Source organism: Petaurus breviceps, unplaced genomic scaffold, assembly GCF_028583685.1.
Source record: "Petaurus breviceps papuanus isolate PSGF00001 unplaced genomic scaffold, PetGlider_PUasm1.0 91133, whole genome shotgun sequence".
NCBI lineage: Eukaryota > Metazoa > Chordata > Mammalia > Diprotodontia > Petauridae > Petaurus > Petaurus breviceps.
Genome location: NW_027187419.1, coordinates 21,641,568 through 21,668,520, shown reverse-complemented (window position 1 = coordinate 21,668,520; position 26,953 = coordinate 21,641,568). Strand labels below are relative to the sequence as shown.

At 36.7% G+C, this 26,953-nt stretch overlaps 1 protein-coding gene across 1 annotated transcript in view; it reads left to right on the top strand.

Moving 5' to 3' along the window:
- Window positions 1–26,953, top strand: part of ARHGAP42 (Rho GTPase activating protein 42) — a 425,382-nt gene that overhangs the window by 331,967 nt on the left and 66,462 nt on the right. Inside the window, exons 11-12 of the mRNA XM_069079700.1 lie at window positions 2,713–2,791; window positions 4,267–4,306. Coding sequence (XP_068935801.1) covers window positions 2,713–2,791; window positions 4,267–4,306 — 119 coding nt within the window. The remainder of the gene's footprint in view (window positions 1–2,712; window positions 2,792–4,266; window positions 4,307–26,953) is intronic.

Below are 26,953 nucleotides of genomic sequence, written 5' to 3'. Positions count from 1 at the left end.
CAGCTTATGGAAGCCAAAGTCCCTCTTTTTCAGTAATGTGAGCTTGTAATTTACATGAAAAAGAAGCTGAAAGCTTTAAAGAACTGAATATTATGAAATGCAGATCCCTGGTTTTTAATAAAATATAACATATTTTGAAAAGCAGTAATCAGATAGTTGAAATTTGCATATGTTTAATAAGGAAGAAGTGGGATTTTTCATACTTTGCTGGCCAGGACAGAATGTTAAAATGAACATAATCATTTTTATAGCCATTTCTGAATAACTGGTAATCTTAAACTTTCTTAGAAAAAAGAGGTGATCTTTTCAAAAGCTTCTAGGCAATTAGATGATTCTCTTGTTGGAATGTGAATATTGAAGAGCTTTGTGAGATGAGAAACTTACACATGACCATTGTTATCTCTGTTGTGATAAGGACAAAAAGTGATCATATAAGGATTTTTAGCCTGCTTTAGGCACCAGTCAAGAGCACCAAGAATGAGGAAATCTTTCTCTTCCTATATGCTTTCAGGAAATGGGAAATTATAGTCATGGCAATAGGAAGTTTATAAGAAGCCAGTGCCTAAAAGTGGTCTCATTCTTCATGCCAATCTTACATTTTAATGCTGCAGAAAATCTATAGCCCCAGTTATAATTCTCTTTTAAGAGTCCTAGAAATAGTTTTGAGTTGAATTATTGCCCATTTAGTTAACTTTAGTTTCCTTTTGGTGAAGGTATTAGGAAATTTCTTTAGTTATATTAGCAAATAACTAGATAGTCTCTGGAAAAGTCTAGATGTGTGAATAATGAGGGAAAGCATTTTTAAAAAAGTTTTCTACACAAAGGTAGAGAGTAATGAGAATTGTTCCGAAGCCATACACATGTAAACAGTGTCACTAATTGGTAGTCAAGCTCTCCTCCTCTCACTCTATTTCTCTCTGTGTATATATGTATTCCCTGTATGTTTGTTTGTATTTATTTATGCATGAGAGAAGGACTGATCAAATTTAGCTTTGAGTTATTGCTTAGAAGAGTTAGCAGTGATAGCATGGATAATTGAAATGCCTAAATTATTTTCAAATAAATAATTTGACTTCTCTTTCAGTGATGATCTTTTTTTCTCACAAGCAGGATATATAGTGCAGAAGTGTTACATTTGTGATTCACGGCTTGCTCCCTTCTCACACATTCCCAAGAGTGAGCAGCAGTAGAGTAAAACTAGGTGAACAAATGAACCAGGACAACCTCCAGAGCAGATAGTATGCACTTTTTGTTGAATTCGTGTCGTTATCTATAGCCTTATGAAGCCCCTGGTAACCTCATTGTGGTACATTTTTGAAAGCCCTGTGCTGTATTAGACTAAGTCAGGAGCCCCAGGTTCTGGTGCTTCTGTTCTTGAGGGTGACTTTGAATATTTAACTTCTCTATGTCTCCATTGCTTTGTCCATGAAATTAAGTGAGCTCCAAGGCCACTTCAGTTCTGTGATTCTCTCATCATCAGAAATTTGCTTTCTTTTAGATTGTAGAGTTGCTATGCTTATTTTTCAAGGCCCTTCAGCTTATTTTAGGATAAGGTCTGAAATGTATAGACAAAACACAGGTGAAATATAACTTTGTTTTCTTTCTGTTTTCTAAACATGTGTTTTCTTTTCCATTAATGAGTACTTATTTTCACTCTTCCCCCACAATTTAAAAAAAAGAAAAAAGTCATTGTTTTCTTTCAAGGAAATTAGTGACATCTTAGGGGATAAGATTGGGGGAATGATAGAAGGGAGGGCAGATGGGAGGAGAGGGTAGTTAGAAGCAAACACTTTTGAAAAGGGACAGAGTCAAAGTAGAAAATAGAGTAAATGGGGGGGTGGAATAGGATGGAGGGTAATGAAGTTAGTCTTTCAAAATATAACTACTATGGAAACATTTTGTGTAACTACATATGTGGAAAACTGTATTGAATTGCTTTTCTTCCTAGTGGGGGTGGGTGAGGAGGGAAGGAGGGAAAGAATCTGGAAATCAAAGTTTTAAAAACAAATATTAAAAAAATTTGTTTTTTACATGCAACTGGGAAATAAAATATACAGGCACTGGGGTATAGAAATCCATCTTCCCCTAGTAGAAAGTTGCAGGGGGCATGGGGAAGGATATAAGAGACAGCAGATTGGGGGAAGGAGTAGAAAGGCTTGCTATCTTGGCATGGGGGTAGGGGAAAGACGGCAGAAAATTTGTAACTCAAAATTTTGTGGAAATGAATGTTTAAATAAAATAAATCAAATATTAAATAAAAGTAAAACAAAATACTGAATGACTTGTTTTAGTAATGGACAGATAACCCTTAGAGTTCAGAGTATTTCTATTCAGCTCAGTTTCATGAGATTGTAGATTTAGGGTAGGAAAGGACCTTAGTGTTTCTCTAATAAAAACCCTTGATTTTATAAATGAGCAAGAGGTTCAAATGAGGCTCACAGAAGTTACATGACTTGTCCAGTATGACCATACATATCATGTATGACCACACATGACTAGCAGCTGCTCAGATATGGAGGAGTCTAGATTTAAACTTATTTCTATTACCGCAGTACACACACTGTTAATTCAGCTACCCTAGTAATTTCTGCAATATTGCCTTTCATAGAAATAGCTAAGCAGGAGTATTTTTAATTTTCCTACCCAGGCATTTCAGAATTTAAAGTCTTTGTATCTTATATAAATTTAAATGGAAAAATTTTCTTTTAATAGACATGGAATCATTACATTGCAAGCTTTCTCAGAAGCAAATAGGAAACTGTGGCTTGAAGCAATGGATGGAAAGGAACCGGTAAGAGACTTTACATTTCATAATTTGCATATGATAAGATTGAGTAACAGTAAAATATTTTAAATATTCTATGTGCTTCCAAGTGGATTAAAACTGTTAAAATAAGAAAACAATAAAACAAAGCATGGCCTTTAATATTTTTATGTTGTGTCGCTGAGGAGCTTCTAATCTCTCACTGTCTTACAAAATCAGATTAGTAGTCTCAGTTTCCTGTTGATGGTGAGGCATCATTTTAAATACATTTCTCCAAACTTGCCTTCTTGTTTCTGTTTTCATGGTACCAGAGTCAGTTTAAGTTCATCCAATTTAATGAAAAAGAAATACTCTCTGATCTGATGGCAAAGCAACCTGTATAAATAGACTGTTCATTTTTCTAGCAATTGTTTTAACATTTGTGGAAAGCCTATATTTAAATGATAGAATAAAAACACCTGTGACTAGCAAGTAACAATGAGAAAGGAGTCCATCAGGGTCATTCCCTGAATACCCATAGCAAGGTGTTCTGTAGTCAGCAATCAGTTAACTGCCTTCTGCATGCCAGATACCGTCAGTTTTGGAAATCCAAAGAAAGGCAAGATAGTTCTTGCCCCCAAGGAACTCACAGTCTGTTGGGGAGACAATATGCAATCAACTACATACAAATACTTACACATATACACATACAGGATAAATAGGAGTTAGTTTCAGAGGCAAGGTACCAGCATTAACTCAGGACTAGGAAAAGTTTCTTGCAGAAGGTATGATTTAATTGAGACTTGATGGAAGCCAGGGAAACCAGGAGATGGAGGTGAGGAAGAGCATTGCAGGCATCAATTATGGGGGATAGAGAGCCAGATAAAATGCAGGGAGTCAGGAGATGGAGTGCCATATTTAAAGAACAGCAAGGAGGCCAGTGTTGCTGGATTACTGACTATGTGGTGGAGAGTAAGGTTAAAAAAAAGGGGGTACAAAAGAAAAATGCAAATTATTTTTGTATATATTGAGCCTGCAATTCCTAAGATGTTGAACAGAGGAATGGGGAGTGAGGAGGGACTCATCTTGTAGGATTCCTGAACTAGAAGGTGAATTTTGGACTAAGTTTTAGAGTTGAGGAGTGACAGTCTAAGTGGGAAGATATCCAATGGTTCAGAGAAGACTGGCACCATCATGTGAAAGAAAGGCTCTGACCTTTGAATCCTCTTCCTGTGTGATCTTCTGAAAGGTAATTAACATCTGAACCCCATAATGTGCTAAACAAGGGGGTTGGAGTTGGTGACCTCTGAGCTCTAGTACTAGTGTCCTATGAACTTAGAATGATATTCAAAGGCAGAAATGTAGAGACCATAGTTGTTGCATGACCTTTAATGTAATGAATAAGCACTGTGTGATATTGAATTGATGTCACACTTGTTAATCAACTCCATCTGATCCATTGATTGATATTTTAGATGGTTCTTAAGAAAAAAAATCACTGATTTAATCACTTTATTTTTCAGATTTATACTCTGCCTGCAATTATTAGCAAGAAGGAAGAAAGTAAGTCTCTTTAATAGCATAATTTTCTGTTATCTATCCAAATTAAGTAAGGGATTTCCATCAATGAAGTCTAGATGTTTGCGCCTGGGAAGCAGGGACACTACACATATTTGGTATACCTCAGAAATGGTGGGCCTCATTTTGCATGAAATATTTCCTCCAGCTGAAAATTCTGTTACTTAATTGTAATAATTGAATCACACAATATGTTTGGGGGCAATAGCATACATATTGAACTGATAGAGGAAAAGAATAATAACTCCTATGTTCAAGGTGGTAAGAGATAAACTCCTTTAATATCTGTAGCATTAATTGCCCTACAATTTTGATTTTACTAAAGGTGATTTAGCATAGAGAAGTCCTTTCAGTAACCCTAGCTGTAAATCTTAGCAACATAATCCTTTCACTACTATGCTTTCAAATGATGTTTAAATTAGATCAAGAAAAGACAGACTCTGGCAATTACCATGGTCCTGAGGTAAAACAGATCATTATAAACAACTGATTTTTTAAAAATACTGTTTTAATAAAAAAAGACATGCTGGATTTATACCTGTCACACATATATTTTTTTAATCCTAAGAACAGTCTGCTTCTAAATATGGTGATGGCTCACTTCTCTGAAGGCCTCCTCCTCAATCTGGAACTTAGCTAGAAATCAGAAAGGCAGGAAAACAGGCCACTGAAATATGAAGATAAGGTCTGCTACTAACATCATGCATTCCTACTCCATGGGAGAACCATGCGAGTTTTATAGATGAGTTTATGAAGTTGTAGTTTCTTTTCAGTAAAATTGGGTGGGGGGGAAAGGACAGAGCTAAGATGGTGGTGTAGAAGCAGAAAAACTCCGTGTGCTACCCCATAACCACCTCAAATACCTATAAAATATGACTCTAAACAAACTTTACAGCTACAGAACCCAAAAAGTGACAGAGAGAAACAGATCTCCTGCTGAAGGCAGCCCAGGAATGGGCATCCATTGCAGTGAGCTGGGAGCAGAGCCCAGACCCATGTGAGCCCATGGTTTTATCCCCAGGGCAGCCCCGACCAGCTGTGGCTGGAAGGACTTCCAAAGAGTGGATCACCAGCAGCTGTGGCGGTTTCTAGAATTATCAACTTATGAATGCCAAAGGCAAAGTAAAAGGTCAGTGTGGCCTTTGGAAACAGGGGGATCGGAAGTATGGTCCTGCCTCTGCCCCTGGAAGGAGAAGCAGCATGGCTACTTCAGAGCTCCTGGCCTGCAGATCGTAGGGGGACCAAGAGACCATTCTGAGGGGTAATCACTCCTGCTTTAATCTGCTTGGATCTGGATCGCTGTCTAGGGTGGAGGTCTTAGGTATGTGACCAGATGCCAGCACCAGTGGAGGCTTCTGAGAGGGCAACCAACTAATATTTCAAGCAGGTGTGAAAACCCCAGCAATTTGGGACAAAGCTCTCATCTCTGGAAGCAGAGTTCTACTGTGGCCAAAAGCTCACAAGTCAAGTAATTGAGTGGCAACATGAGCAAGCAAAGGAAGCAAAGCAAGCACAGCAATCCAACTTTGGATTGTTTTGGGGGGGACAAAAAGGATCAAAGTATGGAATGGCAGGAAGACAGTGAAGTAAGAACTCCTGCACCAAAAGCTTCCAAGAAAAATATGAAATGATTACAGGCCATAGAGGAGCTTAAGAAGGATTTTGAAAACCAAATAAGAGAAGTAGAGGAAAAATTGGAAAGAGAAATGAGAATGATGCAAGAAAATCATGAAAAACAAGTCAACAACCTGACAGAAGAAAATAACATCTTGAAAAATAGACTAACTCAAATGGCAAAAGAGGCCCAAAAAGCCAATGAGGAAAAGAGTGCCTTAAAAAGGTGAATTTGCAAGATGGAAAAAGAGTCTCAAAAGCTCATTGAAGAGAATAATTCCTTCAGAATTAGATTAGAGCAAATGGAAGCTAATGACTTTATAAGAAATCAAGATACTATTAAAAATATCCCAACAAAGGAAAAAATAGAAGGCAATGTGAAAAATCTCATTGAAAAAACCATTTACCTGGAAAACAGATCCAGGAGAGACAATTCAAAAATTATTGAACTACCTGAAAGTCATGATCAAAGAAAGAACCTAGAAATCATCCTCCAATAAATTCTCAAGGAAAATTGCCCTGATGTTTTAGAATCAGAGGGCAAAACAGAGGTTGAAAGAATCCACCAATCACCTCCTGAAAAAGATCCCCAAAAGAAAACTCCTAAGAATATTATAGCCAGGTTCTAGAGTTCCCAGATCAAGGAGAAAATATTACAAGCAGCCAAGACAAAACAATTTGAATATTGTGGAAATATAATCAGAATAACACAGGATCTGGCAGCTTCTACATTGAGGGATCAAAGGGCTTGGAGTATGATATTCCGGAGGTCAAAGGAGCTGGGATTAAAACCAAGAATCACCTACCCAGCAAAACTGAGTATAATGTTGCAGGGGAAAATATAATCATTCAATGAAATAGAGGACTTTCAAACTTTCTTGAAGAAAAAACTAGAGTTGAATAGAAAATTTAACATTCAGGTACAAGAAGCAAGAGAAGCATGAGAAGGTAAACAGGGAAAAGAAATCATAAGGAACTTTTCAGAGTTGAACTATTTACATTCCTACATGGAAAATCAATAATTCTAACTTATGAAACTTTTCTCAGTATGAGAATAGTTGAAGGGAATATATATATATATATTTTTTTTTTGAGAGAGAGAGGAAGGTATATGTGTGTATGAATGCATGTGAGTGTGTGTGTATATATATGTACAGGTATACATAGAGGGAACAGGATCATTTGAATAGGAAGGGATGATACTTTAAAGGTGAAATTGAGAGGTGAGAGAGGAATATAATGAGAGGAGATAAGGAGAGACAGAATGGGGTAAATTATCTCATATAGAAGAGATAAGATATAATTGTTTCAATGGAGGGGAAGAATAGGAAGGCAAAAGGGAATGGGTCAACCTTACTCTCATTGAATTTGGCTTAGGGAGGGAATGACATACACTCTAGGGTATCTTGCCCTAGAGGAGAGTAGGGGTGAAGGGGATGAGAGGGGGGATGATGCAGGGGATGGCAGGTTGTGGGGGGGGGCGTAGTTAGAAGCACACACTTTTGAAAAGGGACAGGGTCAAAGTAGAGAATTGAACAAGTGGGAGGCGGGATAGGATGGAGGGAAATATAGTCAGTCTTTCACAATATATCCACTATGGAAATGTTTTGCATAGCTGCACACATACAACCTATATTGAATTGCTTGCCTTCCTAGTAAGGGTGGGTGACGAGGGAGAAAGGGAAAGAATTTGGAATTCAAAGTTTTATAATTAAATGTTTAAAAAATATGTTATTATCATCATTATTATTTTTACATGCAACTGGAAAATAAGATATACAGGCACTGGGGTATGGAGATCCATCTTGCCCTACCAGAAAGTTGGAGGGAGAATGGGGGAAGATATAGGAGAGACCAGATTGGGGGAAGGGGTATACAGTGGATCATTGTTTTGGGGTGGTAGGAAGGGCAAAGACAGGGAGAAAATTTGTAACTGAAAATCTTGTGGAAATGAATGATGTAAACTAAAAATAAACATAAAATTTAATTTAAAAAAAAGGAAGCTTAAAAAAATGTGTGTAATGTCCTAATAACTGGGAACAGTTTATAGATGTTTTAGTATATAGCATCAAATTAGGTTTATATAAATATTAATGGTGATGATATTGATAGTTTACATTTATATAGTGTTTTACGTTTACAGAACTATATTTTGTTTTACAAAGGCACATAAGATATCATGGCATATTTTGTTTTAAGTAAGCCTGAACAGAAACTGAGATCTTGATAGCAATTTATCAAAGCACAGAAAAGATATGATAAGGAATAACATAAGGTGTGACTTTAAAGAAATGAGTTTTCCACTAGAAAAATAATAAAAAATCAGCCTTACTCCTCAATATATTGTATCTCATAGTATTTATGTCAAAGCACAATTAATATGGTACAATTAAGAAGATAAAATGTATAAATACCCTCCTTATGATCACAACAACAAAGAAAAATTACATAGCAACATTATGTTTTGAAATATAGACTCATATTTTTCTAGGCCTTAGCTATCTAAGTTTTCTAGTGACACCAGAAAGTAGAGGAATAAATTTAAGCTCTGAATAGTGGTAGGGTTGGGGTGTCAAGGTTAGGAAGTTAATTCACGGTGGATTAGAATTGATTGCATATCACACCAAGAGGAAGCAGTCTTAGGAACTTTTAGGAGTTTCGTTAAGATTTCAACATAATTTCTTCAGTTTTGTTGGAATTCAGTTCAATGCTTATTTATCATCTACCGTAAGGGCCCACAAAAATATAGCAACTCTTTTTCATTGGCAAAGAATTGTAAAGTGTTGGGGTACCCCCAGTTAGGGAATGATTGACTAATAATAGTTAATAATAACTAACATTTATGTAGTACCTACTATGTACCAGGCACTGTGCTGTGTGCTTTACAAGCTTTATCTCATTTCATCCTCACAACATTCATGGTAGGTAGGTGTCATCATCCTCATTTTATAGATGAGGAAACTGAGGCATGTGGATGTTGAGTTACTTGCCAAGGTCACACAGCTAGTTAGTGTCTGAGGCTACATTTGAACTCAGATCTTCCTGACTATATGTCCAGCTTTCTATCCACTGTGCCACCTAGAACTATCTAAACAGATTATGGCATATGAATAGAATGGGAAAACTTATGTAAAGTGAAAGAAATAGAACTAGGAGAATAATTTATCCAATAACATGATGTTATAAAAACAAACAATTCTGAAAGACTTAAGATCTCTGATCAGTGAGATGGTCAAGCATGAATATGGAGGACTGATGGTGACCTAGGCTATGCACTTCCTGACAGAGAAGTAATGGACTCAAGAGGCATACAGTTTCAGACATAAAATATATGGGAATTTATGTTTCTTGGCTGTACCTATTTGTTATGTGTTTATTTTGTTTCGTTTTTTTTTTTTTTATATATTGGGAGGTGGATCGGAGAGCTCTATATTTGAATAAAATAAAATAAAGCAATCATCTACCATGTCTGAGTTACTGTGCTAGTTTGGCTTTGGAGATACAGAGACAAAAAACAAGATGTTTCTTTCCCTAAGGGTGCTTATATTGTATTGGAGGAACAAACAATTAAAATAGATATGTAGATGTCACTGGAAGTATTCGCTTCCAATTTAGCTCCATAGACACCAAGTAATTGAAAGGAGGGAGGGAGGGAGAGAAAGAATGAATATGAATAATTGGTTCAGGGAGGGGGGAGGATTCAGGGAAGACCTTGTGAACTCACCTGAGACAATTTCTGTGCCATGTAGGAAAGCTAGGATTCTGCAATGTAGAGGTAAGGAGAGATTGTATTGAACATTTGGGCTAGAAGAGATGGGAGGTGGAATGATGTATAAAGGGAATAATTAGCATTCTAATTTCACTTAGAAGGGTGTGTATGAAGGGGAAAAATATGGAATAAAACTGGAAAAGTAGGTGGGCAGGGATTAGGTCTTTAAATTTGAGCATATCTGTATTTTACCCTAGAAACAGTTAAAGGCTTTAGACATTTTTTTTAGTGAAGAGAATAGGTGACAAGGTATGCTTGAGGTTTTAAAGAAAATCATTTTGATAGCTTTGTAGAAGATAAAATTAGAAAAAGGAGAGATTGCTCACAAGGAGACTCCCTGGGAGCTTATTGCACTAGCTCAGTTGTGAGGGCCAAAACGTAGGGTAGAGTCTGCTTGAATGGAAAGAGCAGGAAAGATGTGAGAGGTATTGGCATTGGAATAATTGGATGGAAATAATTCATAAGGCTTTCACAGCTGATTGAATGTGGACAAGGGCAGAAAGGAGATTTAGGGAACATTCCAAGGTTGATTGGAAAGGAAGTGATGCCCACAATAAGAACAAGGAAATTTCAAGAAAGAATGAAATAGAGGAAAATATAATGAGTTCTGCTTTGGACATTTGTTTGAGAACCTTTTAGGAAATCTAGATGTAATGGTGAAGTTCAAGAGAGACAGGATTGGATATGAAGATTTGAAAATCCTGCTTAGAGGTGATAAAGCCATGGGAGTAGAAAAAAAATCACTAAGGGAAAGTATTTACAGAGAAGAGAACCCAAATCAAGGGCTAGTTGGACACTCACACTTATTTTCAGTGTTACATAATGTGGATTATTTGAGCAGGACTTTTTGGCCTTACATGGAAAGTCAGTAATGAAAATGATGAATTGCAAAGTCAAGTAAGCATTGCTTTGTTTCAACAAATCGAAGATGTACAGGAAAAACAAGGAAAGTGTATGTCTCTCATCTAGAGACAGTCTGCATTTCTTAGTTACCAGGAGGCTGAATGAACAGACATGCTTTGTCAGTTGTTTGTAATTGTAAAGCACTTTTTAAGAAACAAAATTTCCTCCCTTAGAACTCCATTAAATTTAAAAGCTTTTGTGTTGTTCAGTTTCCTTTTTCACTTGTTTTTGCTTCTAATTAAAAGGCCAGGCCAAACCTTGAGATTCTCAAAAGAAAGACACACAGGAAGAAAATAAGTTTTACTTTTCATTAATAACTTTTTAAATTTTTTGTCTCAGACTTCTCACTCAGGAGGAAGAGGCCTACTATTTGATGCCAAAGTAGGGCACTTTGTAGTAACTACTTCTGTGCATCACTCCTCTGTTCTTTCTCCTCCAAAGGTGAAGTAGAGAGAACGAATTTCCAGGAATGCAACAACCATACTGTTCTTTCCTTCCATCCCCATTCCTAAGTGTCTAAACTGGGTAGGAGGAGAGGAAAAAAAGGTCTAGTTGAAGTAGCATTTATAACTAATCATGAGGAGTGAGAGCAAATCCATTGTAGTAAAAAGTATTTAGAGAACTTCCTAAAGGCGTTGGTCTATAACCAGAAGATGCCTGATATCCATAACAATTTCTTACTTTTCCTGTGGCCCTGTATTGTCCATAAGGTGAGTAACAAAGAGGAAAAAAGCACTGGTTCTTTCCCAAAATGATTTGCTCACATAATAACCTTTCAAAAAAGACTGTTTTTCCTTCCTTTTCTGTTATACTAAATTTGTGTCAGTTAAATTCTTAGTGCCTCTTTAATATTGGCATAGTAAAGTATGTAGATACAAGTCTAATTTTCTCTTTCTCAAAATTTTTTCCAACTTTCCTCCACATATGATTTTCCTCAACCTATTTCAGGAGAAATCATCCTTGTGTTTTCATCTTGCAAAGTATTCTGAGAGATGGGTTTAAAGAAGGTTGCTGTCCCTGGCAGCTGAATTTCTGATTGCTAATATATTATATCCTGACTGTGTTAGCCATTTGGACATCACCAGAAACCATCAGAAGAACAAATAAAGGAAGAAGGAAGTGGAGCATAAGTCTTTATTAGGAGAAGAGGGAAATGCAAGGCAGCCAAAAATAAGGACTACCTGTGGTGTTCCTTCCTGCCCTTGCTTTGTGAACCCAGTAATAGGACAATAGCTACATTAGAGACAGATTCCATCTAACAAAGCAACAACCTGCTTACTGTGGGTGTGCCACTGGCTTCTTGATTGTAATCTTATTCTGCCCCAGTAAAGCTTTGGATTTGAAGTTCCAGTTCTACTGCCAAACATCTTTATGACCTTGGGCAAATCACTTTTTTTTTCTAGGTTCCACTTTCCTCCCCTCTCAAATAAAGGAGATAGTGTAGATAATCTCTAAGGTTTGTTCTTTTAGCCACCTTAAAAACCTGTGACATTTAAATGTATTTATTTCCAAGGAGAGGAGGTTTTCAGCCACCATGATTCATTGTTGTGTAAGGAAGATAGGAAGACAGCAAAACCTATCTGTTTTCTCTGCCCCATTAACCCTCACTTGTTTGTGTGCCTTTTCATTGGGTTTACAAGGCCCACATGATTTAGATTTGCCAATGTCCACTTAGAGGCATAAATCAAACCTTAGATTACAAGGAGTTTTGTATTGAGCAGATTGCAAAGTCCTTTGAAGACATAATTCTGTACGCTTGTGAGAACAATTTTTTTAAATAACAATTATTTTTGATTACTTGGCAAATTACAATTAACATGGGCATTTCTGTATGCAAAGAAGACCAAAATGGAATATTGTATAGGAAACTGAATCCCTTTTACTAATGATTTGTAAATAATAAATTCAACATCTTAGTTTTTAAAGCCATCCAGTTTGTCAACATTGCTGATGAAACCTCCTCTTTTCTTCTTTGTGTCTTTATAAATGTGTCAAAGACCATTCTTTCTTCTTCTTTTTTTTAACATTACCATCACTTTTCCCCAACTCCCTCCCCCATAACAACAACAACAACAACAAAACAACCCTACATTGGGACAAATGTAGCCTTTATGTGGGATGTGGCCATCGTTATCCTCCGAACTGCCTTCACTGTGGCAAGTCTGTGGTCCCCTAAGGACACAACTACATGGCTGTGACTTAGCATCCTAGGGGTGACCCTGTGGCAGGGGGAGTAAACTCCTAGTATTTGATGTAGATTCTGATTCCCCCCACTCATATGTTTCCCTTTTACAAAGAACCAGCCACAAAGAGTCTTTTAGCAGTTAAATATAAAGTATTTAGTTAACTATAAAGTAAAAGCAAGAATAATTATCACATTATTTTGTCAGATATATGACAAGCAAAGGAATAATCAATACTTCATAGTTCATCCATAAGTCTGAATCTCATGTCCCTAACATAACAGTTCATGCCATGTCCATGAGAGGGAGCGTATACACTTACAGAAAGCTAGCAGAGTCAGAAAGTAAGGAAAATCTATGTACTCAGGATAACTCACAGCTTTGGACTACAGGCCTTGATGTTCTTTCTTGGTCCCTTCGGGAGCAGTCTGCACTATAAAAAGCTGCCTTTCTGCTAGCTGTTTTTCTGATTCTCTCTGCTTGCTCTGTAAGCTGGGTGTGTTTCTACTGCTCTTAAATTGATGAAACAAAATATACTTTTATCTAAAAATCACCTATATAGGACACTGAGAAAATGCATTAATGCATTGGCAAGTAGTTCCCTTAGGTTGCAGAACTGCAACACTTCAGCTTGGCTCTCTTAGCAGTGCAGAGGAGACCAGCCAGGTATCTGTCCATTCTATGTAATCTAATCAGTTCTCAACATCTAGTTATAGCAAAGAGACTAAAGTTGTCTCTCTGGGTCGTGAAAACAAACTCAACTCCCTTTTCTCTTAACATAATATCACTAATCCAGTTTACTTGAAACCAACTCATATAGTAAAACATGTAGACTATATTTCCTTCTAATTTTCTAAGATCAGAGGGCACAGTAGAAAGCAATTGCACAAATCGTAACAGAGATTGTGTATGGCTAAGTCATTTCAGTTTTGTCTGACTCTTCATGACCCCATTTTGGGGTTTTCTTGGCAGAGATACTGGAGTGGTTTACCATTTCCTTCTTTAGCTCATTTTACAGATGAGGAAAACTGTATTAAGTGACTTGCCCAGGGTCACACAGCCAGTAAGAATCTGAAGACATATTTGAACTCTGGAAGATCAGTCTTCCTGACTTCAGGCCCAGCTCACTATGCACTGCATGACTTAGCTGTCTCCCACTCAGCAGGATCCCAACATTTTTCTCCATCTTGACTTCCACAATTATCAGGTTCCAAGTATGTGGCTAAAGACTTCCTTTCAATTGACTGTTTCTTCTAGTACCTTCACTCTCAGCTAATGTTACTTCTTATCTGTTCCTGGTGCCAACTTATACTATTCTTCTGCTGGGTTCCATGCCTGTAATCTGCTGGCTCAAATCAGAGCCATGTCTTGATAGTCAATGATGAATCATTATCTTTCACTTACGAAGCAAAACTCATAAAATTCACCATTTTGTAAGATAGGAAATCAACATCATTATTTAATCTTCCCATAGTCTCCAAACAATTATCACTTTGTGAATTTTTACCTCTCAAACTAAAAGCAATCATATGCAAATGAGCTGATGGATCATGCTAAAGTACCTGGCTTAATAGGTGAAGGCCCTTGATAAATGCTTTTTGATTGGCCTGACCACAATGTCCTGTTACCTTCATCATTTTTCTGTCCTCTAACATCTATTCAGTCCATTCATCCTAAGGGCAGTTTTCTTTCTAGGCCTCTTAATTATTCACGAGTCCTCACATTTTATCACAAAACCCTTTCTTCTCACATAGATTTTATCAGTTTTTGCATGCACAAAAACTATTTTCCTGTCCATTTAATCAACCAAAATTTTCATATATGAAAAGGAGGGACAGCACTTTACATGCATTTCAAATTGATTCTTTTCTTTCAATTTACACAAAATTTCATTTTCTTCTCATTTCAACCATCAAACCGCACACATACAAAAAGGGACAGCATCTTATTCAGATAAGCATAGTCAAGCAAAACAAGCCCATGCCTGGGTTTTGTCCAGAGATATATATTTCACAAACACGCATTTTTCCACATCATGTCTCTTAGGTAGGCCACATGCTTCATCATCAGTCCTTTGTAGCTGTGGCTGTTCTTTGCATTGATGAGAGCTCTTAAGTCTTTCAGAATTTTTATTTACAGTGTTGTAATTATATAAATTGTTTTCCTAGTTTTGCTTGTTTCACTCAGTTCAGTAAGTATGATGAAAATTCTTTAACCCCAGGGATTTCAGAAGGATATAATATGATACCTGCCTGCTTTTTGGAGAAGCAACTGCATATATGTGAAACATGTATGTGGACACTATAGAAGCTTGCCTAGCTAGGGGTTGATGCTACAGTTTGTTGTGGTGTGTCCTCTAGAGTTTTTAGGTGTATTTGCTTACTGTCTTTTTTCTGTAAGTTATTGAGCCATCTTGTGTTATACTGTTGTAATAATGATGACAGTAATAGTTTACGTAAGTCTAGGTAAACAATTTATATAGTGCCTACTGTGTGCCAGGTACTGTATGAGGTGCTTTACAAAGATTATCTTCTTTGATCCTCACAATAATCCCAGGAGACAGGTGCTATTATCAGCCTCATTTTACAGTTGAAGAAACAGGCATACAGAGGCTAAAGTCACTTACCCAAGGTCACTCAGCTAGTAAGTGTCTACTTTACCAGATTTGAACTCAGGTCTTCCTGACATCAGGCCCTTTTGGTCCTCAGTAACAGCATAAGGCTCAAATGAAACTTAAAAACCCTGTTTGATTGTTTGCATTGTTTAATGACACTCGATGCATATATCCTTCCATTTCCAAAGATGATTAAGAACTATCTGCAGTGCTACAGGTGCTAATATCAAGGACCTAAGAATAGGGATTGTGAGACAATGAAGAATGGATAGAGTGTTCTTGAGATCCTGTTCTTCACTTAGGACACCATATGCTTTGATTGGGGTACAATGAGAGAAAAACATCTCTGCTAAAAAAAAAAAAATAGTGTGTTGTCTCATGAGCCACTTAGAACTTTGTTATTCTTGACTTAACTTTTTTTCTGAGACATGTGTTTAAGAGAGAGATTATTATGTTGCCTGTCCTGAAACTTGGCTTTTATGTCCCCAAAGGCAGATTTTTTTGAAACACAAACCAAAAACTAAAAGTGTGATGTATTTTTCTTTTCCCCCCCTTCTTTTATCAAATCTATTTCTTTCCTGTTGAAAAGCTGAAACAACATGACCTCATGAACAGACAGTTTGGAACTTGGAGTACTAACTTAGTCTAGAAGAGCTACTGACTAATTGTCACATCTTGGGTCACCTTTGATCCACTCTGCAGGGAAATAAAAAAAGAACTGTTAGCCCTTTCTAAGTCTCAGATATAAATCATGTTCATTCAGTTCAACAAATATTTGTCAATCACCTAAGTTCACAACACTATGTTAGTGCTTTTGTGGCAAATACAAAAGAGTATAATAGTTACTGTTGAGAAATTGCTAATACTCTCATTATTAGATATGTTTTTCATATGAGTGAGCTAGTAAATTTTTAACAAGTTCAGGGACCGCAGGGGTGGGGTATGGAGAAGATGGATGCACAACACATGTAAGTTTAGTGTGCATTATTAATATTTTCTCCGTCGCTTTCTAAGTCTAGGTAAACCAAGTCTATCAAGCCTTGAGTTGTGGCATTTGCCAGTTTCCAAGATGTAAATTTTCACACTGAAAATTTAACAATCAGCCAGCATTCCACTAGATATTCATATAACAGTTAAAATTTAAAAATACCCAGGTTATGATGTGCCAAAATGAATATTATAGTGTTGTAGGAGTACAAAGGGAAAAAGGAATCAATGACTGAATTGGTCTGGTAAAGATCATCTTTCACATTTAATCCTTCTTATAATACTGTTTTTTTCTGTATGCAGTATTACCCTGGTTCTGCTCACTTCATTCTGCGTTAGCTCATGTAAATCTTTATAAGAGGAAAGAAGGATTTTAGTGTTACAACATAATACGAAAGAGAACTGGCTTCCCCCCCCAAAAAAAGAAAAAAAAGAGAGAACTGGCTTTTGAGTCAGAGAACCTGGGTCCAAATCCTGACTCTTCTACTTACAACCTTTGTGACCTCCTATAACTCACTTCATCTCTTTGAGCCTCAGTCCTCTATAAAATGAAAGGAATGAACTAGAGAGCATTTAATGTCCTATCTAAATCTGTGATCTATATGATCCTATGACTTTGGACTTCATAACAATGATGAAGATTGGAAAAATCCTCTTATAGTAATATTGGCATTTCATGGTTATCTTTGTCATTTAAAAGTCACTTTCACCCTAGAGTACACTTGAGGTGTAACATGGGAGGCTTTGGAAGTTTTGTGGTTTTTTTTTTTTTTTTTGCTTTTTTTTGGGGGGGAGAGAGCAATTGGGGATAAGTGACTTGCCCAAAGTCATACAGCTAGTAAGTGTTAAGTGTCTGAGGCCAGGTTTGATCTCAGGTTCTCCTGACTCCAGTGCTGGTGCTCTATTCACTTCACCACCTAGCTGCCCCAGAAGTTTTTTTTTTTTTAAGAAAGTAAATTGAAGGGTTTAAAAATACAATTTTAAAAATTGTATCAAAAAAGATAATTAAAAATTTATCCTTAAGTAAAAAAGAAAACAATTAGAATAAGTGAAGGCAAACTCTTACATGAAACCCCATATTTTAAAATGTTTATAGATATGGCATTTAGGATCATCACTTCATCTCCCTGCCCCTTTTCTCAAGACTCAATTTCCTTTTTAAATGTATCTTTTATTTATTTAAATAATATTTCCCAATTACATGTGTAAAAATGAACATTCTTTTAAAAAAATTTTTTTGAGTTCCAAATTCTTTCCTTCCCTCCCATCCTACCCCTTTCTTGAGAAGGCAAGCAATTTGATGTAACCATGTGAAGTCATGAAAACCATATTTTTATAGTAGCCATGTTATGAAAGAAAATGCAGATAAAAAGAAAATTTAAAAAAGTAAAATTATATATTTCAATCTGCATTCATTGTTCATCAGTTCTCTCCCTGGAGGTAGACAACATTTTTCATCATGGGTCCTTTGGAATTGTCTTCAACCATTACCTTGATTCGAGTACTGAGTCTTTCACAGTTGATCATCCTTACGATATTGCTGTTACTGTGTATAGTGTTCTGTTTCTTCTCACTTCACTTTGCATCAGTTCATGTAAGTCTTTAGAGGTTTTTATGAGAGTATCCTGATTGTCATTTCTTTTTTTTTTTTTTTAAAGCAATCAGGGTTAAGTAACTTGCTCAAGATTACATGGCCAGTTATTTCTGGGTGTGATGCTAAGTATCTGAGTCCGAATTTGAACCCAGGTCATCCCGACACTGGAGCCGATGCTCTTACTTGCTGAGCCACCTGGCTGCCCCTAAGCGATTGGGGTTAAGTAACTTGCTCAAGGTTACACGGCCAGGTGTTTCTGGGTGGGTGCTAAGTGTCTGAGCCTGGATTCAATCCACAAGTCTTCCCGACAGTGGAGCCGGTGCTCTTACTCGCTATGCTACCTGGCTGCCCCATGATTGTCATTTCTTATAGCACAATAGTATTCCATCACAGTCATATACCACAACTTTAAACTCGGATGTTCAGATGAATCTGTGATCATTCATGTGAAGGTTTCTTCTGGTAATAAAGATTGAAACACATCCATGCTTTCCCATCGTGTCAAACTCTTGGCCATTTGCTCCCATAAATAGATAAGCATTCTAAATCTTGATGCAACCATCACTACAGATGATCTACCTAGCATTTAGGGCCTTCCTTTCTTTCATTTGATATAGCAGTTATACCAGTGGAGCACATGAGTCTTCCATTGGTTAACCCATGCTCATGCCATGTGACCAGCCCCCCCTTCTTTTTCTATTAGAACATTTCTTCATAGGCATCTTCCAGTCCTCTTCCTTCCTTCCTTCCTTCCTTCCTTTTTGGAGAGGGGGAGGCAGGTTAATTGGGGTTAAGTGACTTGCCCAAGGTCAAACAGCTAGTAAGTGTTAAGTGTCTGAGGCTGGATTTGAACTCAGGTCCTCCTGACTCCAGGACCAATGCTCTATTCATTGTGCCACTTAGCCACCCCCAACTCCACTTCTTTGTTATTCTTTTTTTTGTGATGTTATAGCTTCCTTATGTATTTTTTTTCATCTGTCATTTCTCAGTGACTCTCCTTACCATTAGTATGGCCCTCTTTTGTAGCAAACAAATATAGTCCTCAAAACAATATCCTATCCTATTTTAATTAATTAGAGATTGTAGTCTTGTGTGGCTTGTTATTGTTATTCAATAACTGTGATAGTAATGGCAATTAAAGATTCCCCTGTATTGGCTTGGTTTTCAAATTGATTGTATTAAAACCCAGAGCTTGTTAATCCCACCTGTGGGATGGACTTTTTGATGTGAAAAGAAAGTCCTGACTGGGAGGAGCTGGTGACGTAGATTTGGAGAGACAAGAGAGAGGCGGAAGTTCTTTTTGGAAGCAGCACCTCGTGTAGAGGGAGAGACTAAGAGATTGCTGGTGGCCGCTTTGAATTGCCCTGGACTTTTGAGACCTGCCCCCTGAGCTGCCAAGGACTGAGGAGACATGGCTGTTTTGCTGGTACTTTGTCTGTCTGTTTTGATGTTATTTTGCCAGATTTGTCCACTGGTGAAAGACTGTCCTGTTGAAGAAGTCCTGGAACCTGGCATTTGGTTAAGAAGGCCTGAGACTGTCCTGCAGACAGAGAGTGAATACTGTCCACTGGTGAGGGACAGTACTGAGAGTGAATACTGTCCACTGGTGAGGGACAGTACTGTTGTTGCAGGGGTCTGGAGACTGTCCGGCAGACAGAATGAATACTGTCCACTGGTGAAGGACAGTGCTGTTGTTGCAGGGGTCTGGGAGCCTTTCTGTTGGTTCAGAAGCCCTGAAGAAGGATTTTCTTGTTGTATGTTTACAGAAATCCTGGGAGAGGGCTTTGCTAATGTGTTCAGGGGTTCTAGGACTGTTCTACAGACAGAGGATAAATTCATGAAGGGACTGGCAATGTATCTTATGGCCTTGCTAAGCCTTGTCTCCCCAGGAACTAAGATTGCTGAGAACTTGCCTCGTGTCAAGATGAAGAAAAGACCTCCATTTGGGTATTAAGTGCTGTGTTTAAACTTGATGTAACTCTGGGGTAGATTCAATTGTGATCCAGGGGTGGGGAACTTTTGACCTTTTTGTGTTCTATGGTTGAGCAAATGAATGTATTTTACTTATGTTTGGAAACTAATCTCCATTTGAGAAGAGGGGCTTTGTGGTGGACTTAATTAAGGTATAGCCTAGGGGTGGAGAAGTATTTGGAACAGAGACTTTGTAATTGATTGAATGATTGGAAAGTCCTGGGGTGGGGTAGGCCTTGGAGATGATTTAATCACACTTAGTAAATGCTGTATTTTGAATGATGTCATGTTTTGATCTTCTCTGTTCTGGGTTTGTTACTGAATAAAATAGAGAGCACCTATGCTGGTATTTTGAACCTGGGAAGTTGCCTTTCCTTGGCATTACATTACAATAACACTGGTAGAATATTGGTATTAAAAAGATTTGCCTTTCTTGGAGGCTTTGATGTAGCTTTGATAGAGATTTAGAGCCATTGAAGGAGCTCTGCAATTCTCCATAGACAAACCATCCCTTTCTAGTAATTCTGTTTAGCTCTAAACTCAGTTCTTTTTTTTTTTTTTGCCTTGTCTGTCCAAGGTATATATACTGAATGGATAAGCTCTGTGGTTTATCCATCTAACTTCATGTCAATATAAATTCTTCATTCACATGTTTTTTTTTGCATGGATAATTAGCCCAACTTCTTCCAAGTAGTTATGAATCTTGTCCAAGAGACTTCGAAAATTTCTAGAACTTGATGCAACCATTATAATATCATCTGCCAACAGAAACATCAAGAGGAACTTATTGTTTACAGGGAATATTCCAACTTAGACTGTGTGCCAGATCTCTGCTATGATGCATCTGAACTTGTTAGTCAAACATACATCTCCCTGTTGTTTTGTACGTCACATACTATTGATGATTATTGATAAAAGCTTTATCTCTGTTATATCTTTTGAAGGAATCTTGAAAAATGTTGATGTGTGCATGACATAAGTATGGCTGATAGCTTTTTAAATACAATGTAAGCTGCTTGAGGACAGTGACCTAATTACAGTGCATGGTGAATAGTAGATGCTTAATAGGTTCTTGTTGATTGAGGGACATCCCTTTAAGTGGTGATTTGTTCTATCAGAACAAAACTTGTTTTTTATCATCTACACAGTAAGAATAGTAGAATCTTGTGTTCTCAATATATGTCTGTGAACTCTACCATATTAAAGCTGTAGTCTGCTGTGGAATATTGCAAGTGAAAGCCTGCCTGTCTCATGCTAATATCTCACTAATGATTTCCTTGGGGCATGTGTATATAGATTAGTATAAAGACAGACAAGTAGGTATATAGATTAGTAGTTGTTGAGGATCTCTTGATTACCTTTTTTCTTTTTGTATTAACAAAGTATGAAAAATAAAACAAAACAAAAATAATGGAGCAGCTAGGTAGTACAGGCCCTAGAGTCAGGAGGACCTGAATTCAAATCCAGCCTCAGACACTTGACACTTATTAACTGTGTGACCTTGGGCAAGTCACATAACCCCAATTGCCTTGCCTTCCCCCTAAAAAAAAGAGTTTGAGGTTTCTTATCCCTCTCTTCATCTTCTTCCCAAACTCACCTCTTGCACTTTCCCCTCCTTTAGATTAGTTATGAATCAGTCCTTCAGTGTCCTCACATTCATGTTTGCATGGATATCTTGTGTATATGCTTCATCTAATCTAGCTGCCTTTCCCATTTTTGCTCTTTTTAATTCATTTCTGCTTCTTCTGTATACATACCCAGGTCTGTAACATTAAGAGTCTAGATGTGTTGGTTCCAATTCCCTTAATGGTACAAAAAAAATTTTTTTTTAAATAAAGTAACCTTTGCAACTCCTTTGCAGTTTCCATACATTTATTGCCCTCCCAAGTTTATCATTAGATATAATTAGGATAACTTTATTAGTTGGATTTCTTGCTAAAATTTCTTTAAACTTAATTTGCCACCCATTGTTTACAGCTTTTTAAAAAAATATATAATTCATTCTCTGTAAGAGTTTACAAATAAGTTTATATTTTAAACTGGTCATGTCCTTGGCTGCCATATTTTTCTACTCAGCAAGTAGACCATGTGTTAACTGACTAGGTAACTTTTTAGGCTCTTTTGGTGTTATGACAATATATTTTTTTTGTAATTAGTATCTATGTCAGTTCTACCCGAGATGCCATTTTTTTTTCAGCGTCAGTAGCTTGTTTAAACAAATCAAGTTAGAATTGTTTTAATTCCAGACTTTCCTCATTTTTATTCTTTTTACGAATCAGCAGATTCAGGAATGACTGCCCCACCAATAATGAGTCATTCTTCTCTATAAAAATATAATCATTTTCATCTTTTGTAATGTCATTTTGTACTTACCATGTCCAGTACCTCCCCAGTCCTTTTTGGAAGAACATTTGTGATGCATAGATTTATGTATTATCTGAATGATCTGTATGACCTATATGATCTGCAAATTGGGACTTTTTTCAGTCCTTCTGATCTATGTTTCCCAACATTTTTCATGATACTCATAGAAGTCACAGAGTACAGTGTTTTATGTCAGAATTTGTATAGTATTCTCAAGCTCTCCATAGAATTCCCCAAGGCCTTTATCTTTTGCAACAGATGGTGGTACATAAGCTGCAGTAATTTTCCTGATGGTCATTTTGCACATATTTATCATAAGCACTGCAAAATGAAATGACCAAATGTTCCATGAAGTTGCCTTCATGGATGCATAATAAAAACCAGCTATTTACCTCTGCCTCTTAGGATCCCCAATCTCCATCAGGACTAACTGTAATTATCTGAATTATCATAATTACTTTGTGAACAAATCAACTTTTATACCCTTCTTCTACATAAGACTTTTCCTGATGCCTTCTCTCTTGAAAGCCTCTTGTATCTTATTTTATTGTTGTTGTTGTATAGTCATTTTCAGTTCTCTCTGAGGCTTTGTGACCCCATTTGGGGTTTTCTTGGCAAAGGCAATGAAGTGGTTTGTCATTTCCTTCTCCATCTCATTTTACAAAGAGACTGAGGCAAACAAAGACAAACCACTATTAAATGTCTGGGATCATACTGGAACTTTAGATGAATCTTCCTGACTCCAGCCTTGACACTCTTCACTGTGTCACCTAATTTCCCATTAATAAATGCTAATTGATTAATTAATTGATAGAAAATATACTCATTTGAACTTGAACTTATGAGGTAGATTTGCATTTAACTACAGCTTCTTTATGTCTTCTGATTTTATTTATAGCAAGTATATCAAGATAGATATGATTTAATTCCTCTGGTAGTGTATTCACTTTGCTGGTCACTGGGCAAAAAAGCTCACATTAAGAGTGGTTATTATTGTTGTTTAGGTGTTTCACTTGTTTTCTACTCTTCATGGCCCCATTTTGGCATTTTCTTGGAAAAGATACTAGAATGGTTTGCCATTTCCTTCTTCAACTCATTTTACAGATGAGGAAATGGAGGCAAACAGGGTTAAGTGACTTGCACACAACTAACAAGTTTTTGAGGCCAGATTCTTGAACTCAGGTAGATAAGTCTTCCTGCCTCTAGGCCCACCACTCTATCCACTGCGCCACCTAGCTGCCCATCACATTGAGAGTACTTATAAATAACCTGGTTTGAAATGAGAAATTATCTAAAAACTGATTTTTTTGTACCTTTTCTTCTCTTTTCCACCACTCTGACACCTTCCCTATAGAAGTGGAAGGTTGCCATATAAGACTAAGTGCAATTTTGTATTTTATTTGTTTCAGAAATTGCTGAAGAATTCACCACCAAGTGACCCAAACATTGGGAGAAGCCTCTTTGTCCTTAGGTAGAATGATCCTCAGAAATCAGTGCCAGTTTGTTTCTGGGACCTCATTTGAATCTGTCCCAACATGATAGAACCTTCCCAATCCACTGGCATAGCCTTAGAGAAGTCAGGATCATCTCCATGCTACAATGAGGCATCAGAATTGAACTTTATGGAGTTTTCTCTCCCAAGATTCCTCCTAAAACCAAAACTCAATAGCCATTGACTTACAGCATTGAATACTAGAATGGATTGAGCTTCCTTGATTGGTCTAAACTTCATATCTGTGTTGGTCTGGTCACAGAATCTCAAAATTGGAAAGGAAACTCAGAGATCAACTAGTCCAGCATCTACCTGAATAACAGTCTCCTCTACAGCATACCTAACAAGTGATTCAGTTCCTCTAGTTGTGTCTTCACTTTGCTGGTCACTGGGCAAAAAACTAACATTAAGAGTGGTTATTGTTGTTGTTTAGTTGTTTCAGTTGTGTTCTACTCTTCATGGCCCCATTTTGGGATTTTCTTGGCAAAGATACTAGAATGGTTTGCCAATTAGCTTATCTTTATTTTAACACTTATGGTGAAGAAATTCCCATTACTTCTTGAGGCATACGTCCACCTTTGAATAGCTCTGATTCTTAGAAAATTTTCCTTTTATCAAGCCTAATTTTACTACTTAAACATACTGTTCCTAGTTTTGCCTTCTTTGTACCCAAATAAAACAAGTCTCCACTTGAAGACTTCTGTCATGCCTTCATGTTTTTTTTCCTTTTCTAGTTTAACAGGCCCATTTCCTTCAACCATCATAAGATTCCATAATTTAATTTCTAAGCCTTTGACCACTCTGATTGAATGTAACCTGCTTATCAGTGTCCTTTCTGAAATGTAGAACCCAGAATTGATCATACTATTCGAAGTATGGTCTGATAAGAGAAAGACTGACAAGTAGAACTGTCACATTCTTTAGTAAACTCTATACTTCTCTTAAAACCTTTCTCATTTAAGTAATTCCCTACATTTATGACTTTGTACTTAGTATTCAATTACTTGTTAATAGAATTCTTGGTTTTTAGAAGGGTACAAAAGTTGATTTGTTCAAAAAGTAGTTATGATAATTCAGATAAATTTGTTTAAACAAATTTTGACAACTTAGAGAAGTTCTCACTGATTAATATTCTTTGGATAATTAATATTTTGGAATGTCATTCATGAGCAAATGAGTATTCTGTTAACTTGATATTTGACTTATTTTCCTTGAAAGTGCTAAGTTTTTTATATTTCTACTTTTCTGGAGTTTTAAAAAATCAAGGGGTGACAAATTATGGAATTTAAGCATTGGAAGGAATATCTCTGGCATCTTGTCCAACTTATAGTGTGGTCTAAGGAACAAATCATAGCAACAGTAGATTATTAAAAATTACAGTGGGAAAAATTTCATGGGATATACCTGAAACAGTTCTGGGACAGGGAGAGAATACATATCTAAATCTCTATTATTTATCTTAATCTACATTATCTTCATTTCATTAATATCTACCTCACTTTTATTAAGAATCTCAAATATATCTCTTCACTCCAAATGTTCAGAAGTTGTGTGTGTGACATTCTTCTACGTCCCAACCCCCAAAAGTCAGTCATGTACATTAGAATTATATATTAAGGGCTTCTTAGTAGCAATCATTTTATTATAATTGTTGCCTAAGTCTGTGTCAATCCAAAACCAAAAATAAAATGATTGCGTTCATTCAAGTCCAAAGAGTAAAGTTTTGAGGAGGGGAAAGGGAATAAACATCATTCTGAAATTTTCCATGTAAATGCCATGGTAACCACTTCTCATCTTATCATTTCTCTGCATCTGGGGAATTCATCTTTCTATCCCACATAATCACTGTGATGGCTCTGGTACTAGAACTCAGATGACCTAATTGATAAGATGACAACTAGCAATCAAGTATGCTTACAGCTGCAATTTCAGCAACTTTGGTTCATCCCTCTTACAGCAGATCGACCACTCTTTAAAATGTTGCCACATGTTAGAGGAGTGTGGCAAAAATTTCCACTGTGATAAATATATCTACAACTTTATAATCCTCCTGTATTATGGGGGAGAACCACATTGTGTGTTCATTTATTTTTATTTATACTGTAATGCTTTAATTGGATATTTTCTCACTTTAACAACTAAGGTGTAAAAATCTATGGAAGTTTTAAAAATAAGTGCATGTTATTTCCAACATATTTGCTTAATTTAAAAAAAACTTTTTTTAGAACAGTGCAATTACTTTGACAAGCATTTATTAAGAATCTGTAATGTTCTTGGCACTGTAGTATGCTCTGGGAATACAAAGATAGAAATGGTACCTATTTTATACATATATACACACACATGTGCATATACATGTATCTTATATATTACTGGAGAACATTTAAAAAAAGACAGCATATAGTATAAGCAGAAGAGTGCTGACTGGATTCATAGGACCTACCTTTGTGATTTTGAGCAATCCATGTAGGCCTCGGTTTCATCACCTGTAAAGTGTGTGTGTGTGTGTGTGTGTGTGTGTGTGTGTGTGTGTGTGTTGGGGGGGTTGGACTAGGTAACTTGAAATTTCTTTCAACTCTAGATTTATTAGCCTATGTATACAAAGAAGTCAGTACAAAGTAATTTTAGATGTAGGTTAGGAGTAGGTACTAAAATGCTGGAGAGATCATAAAAGACTTCATTTAGGAAGTGATACATAGCTGAGCCTTGAAAGAATCTAGGGATGCTAGGAACAGTTCTAAGGGCATTGCAGACATGTGGGACAAATTAATGCAAAGGCACAGAATTTGACATTAAAATGTTGTGAACATTGTCTGAGTTACAAGTAGGCCATCTTGACTGAAATATAGACTAAGTAAGCAGAAATAGGGTTCATTCAGTCTGCAAGAATAGGTTTGAGTGAGATTGTGAAGGATTTAAAATTGCTAAACAATGTTTGCATTTTATCTGGAAGCCAGATTTTAGCATAAGAGACTGGCATGATCTGATTTATGCTTTAGAAATTTCAATTTAATAGCTTGAGTACATGATGTACTGGAAAGGAAGAAATTGAAGACAGTAATCATAGTAAAGAAGTAGGCAGTGTGGTGTGGTGGAAAGACCACTAGACAGGGATTTAGCTCTGCAGTAAACTTGATGTGT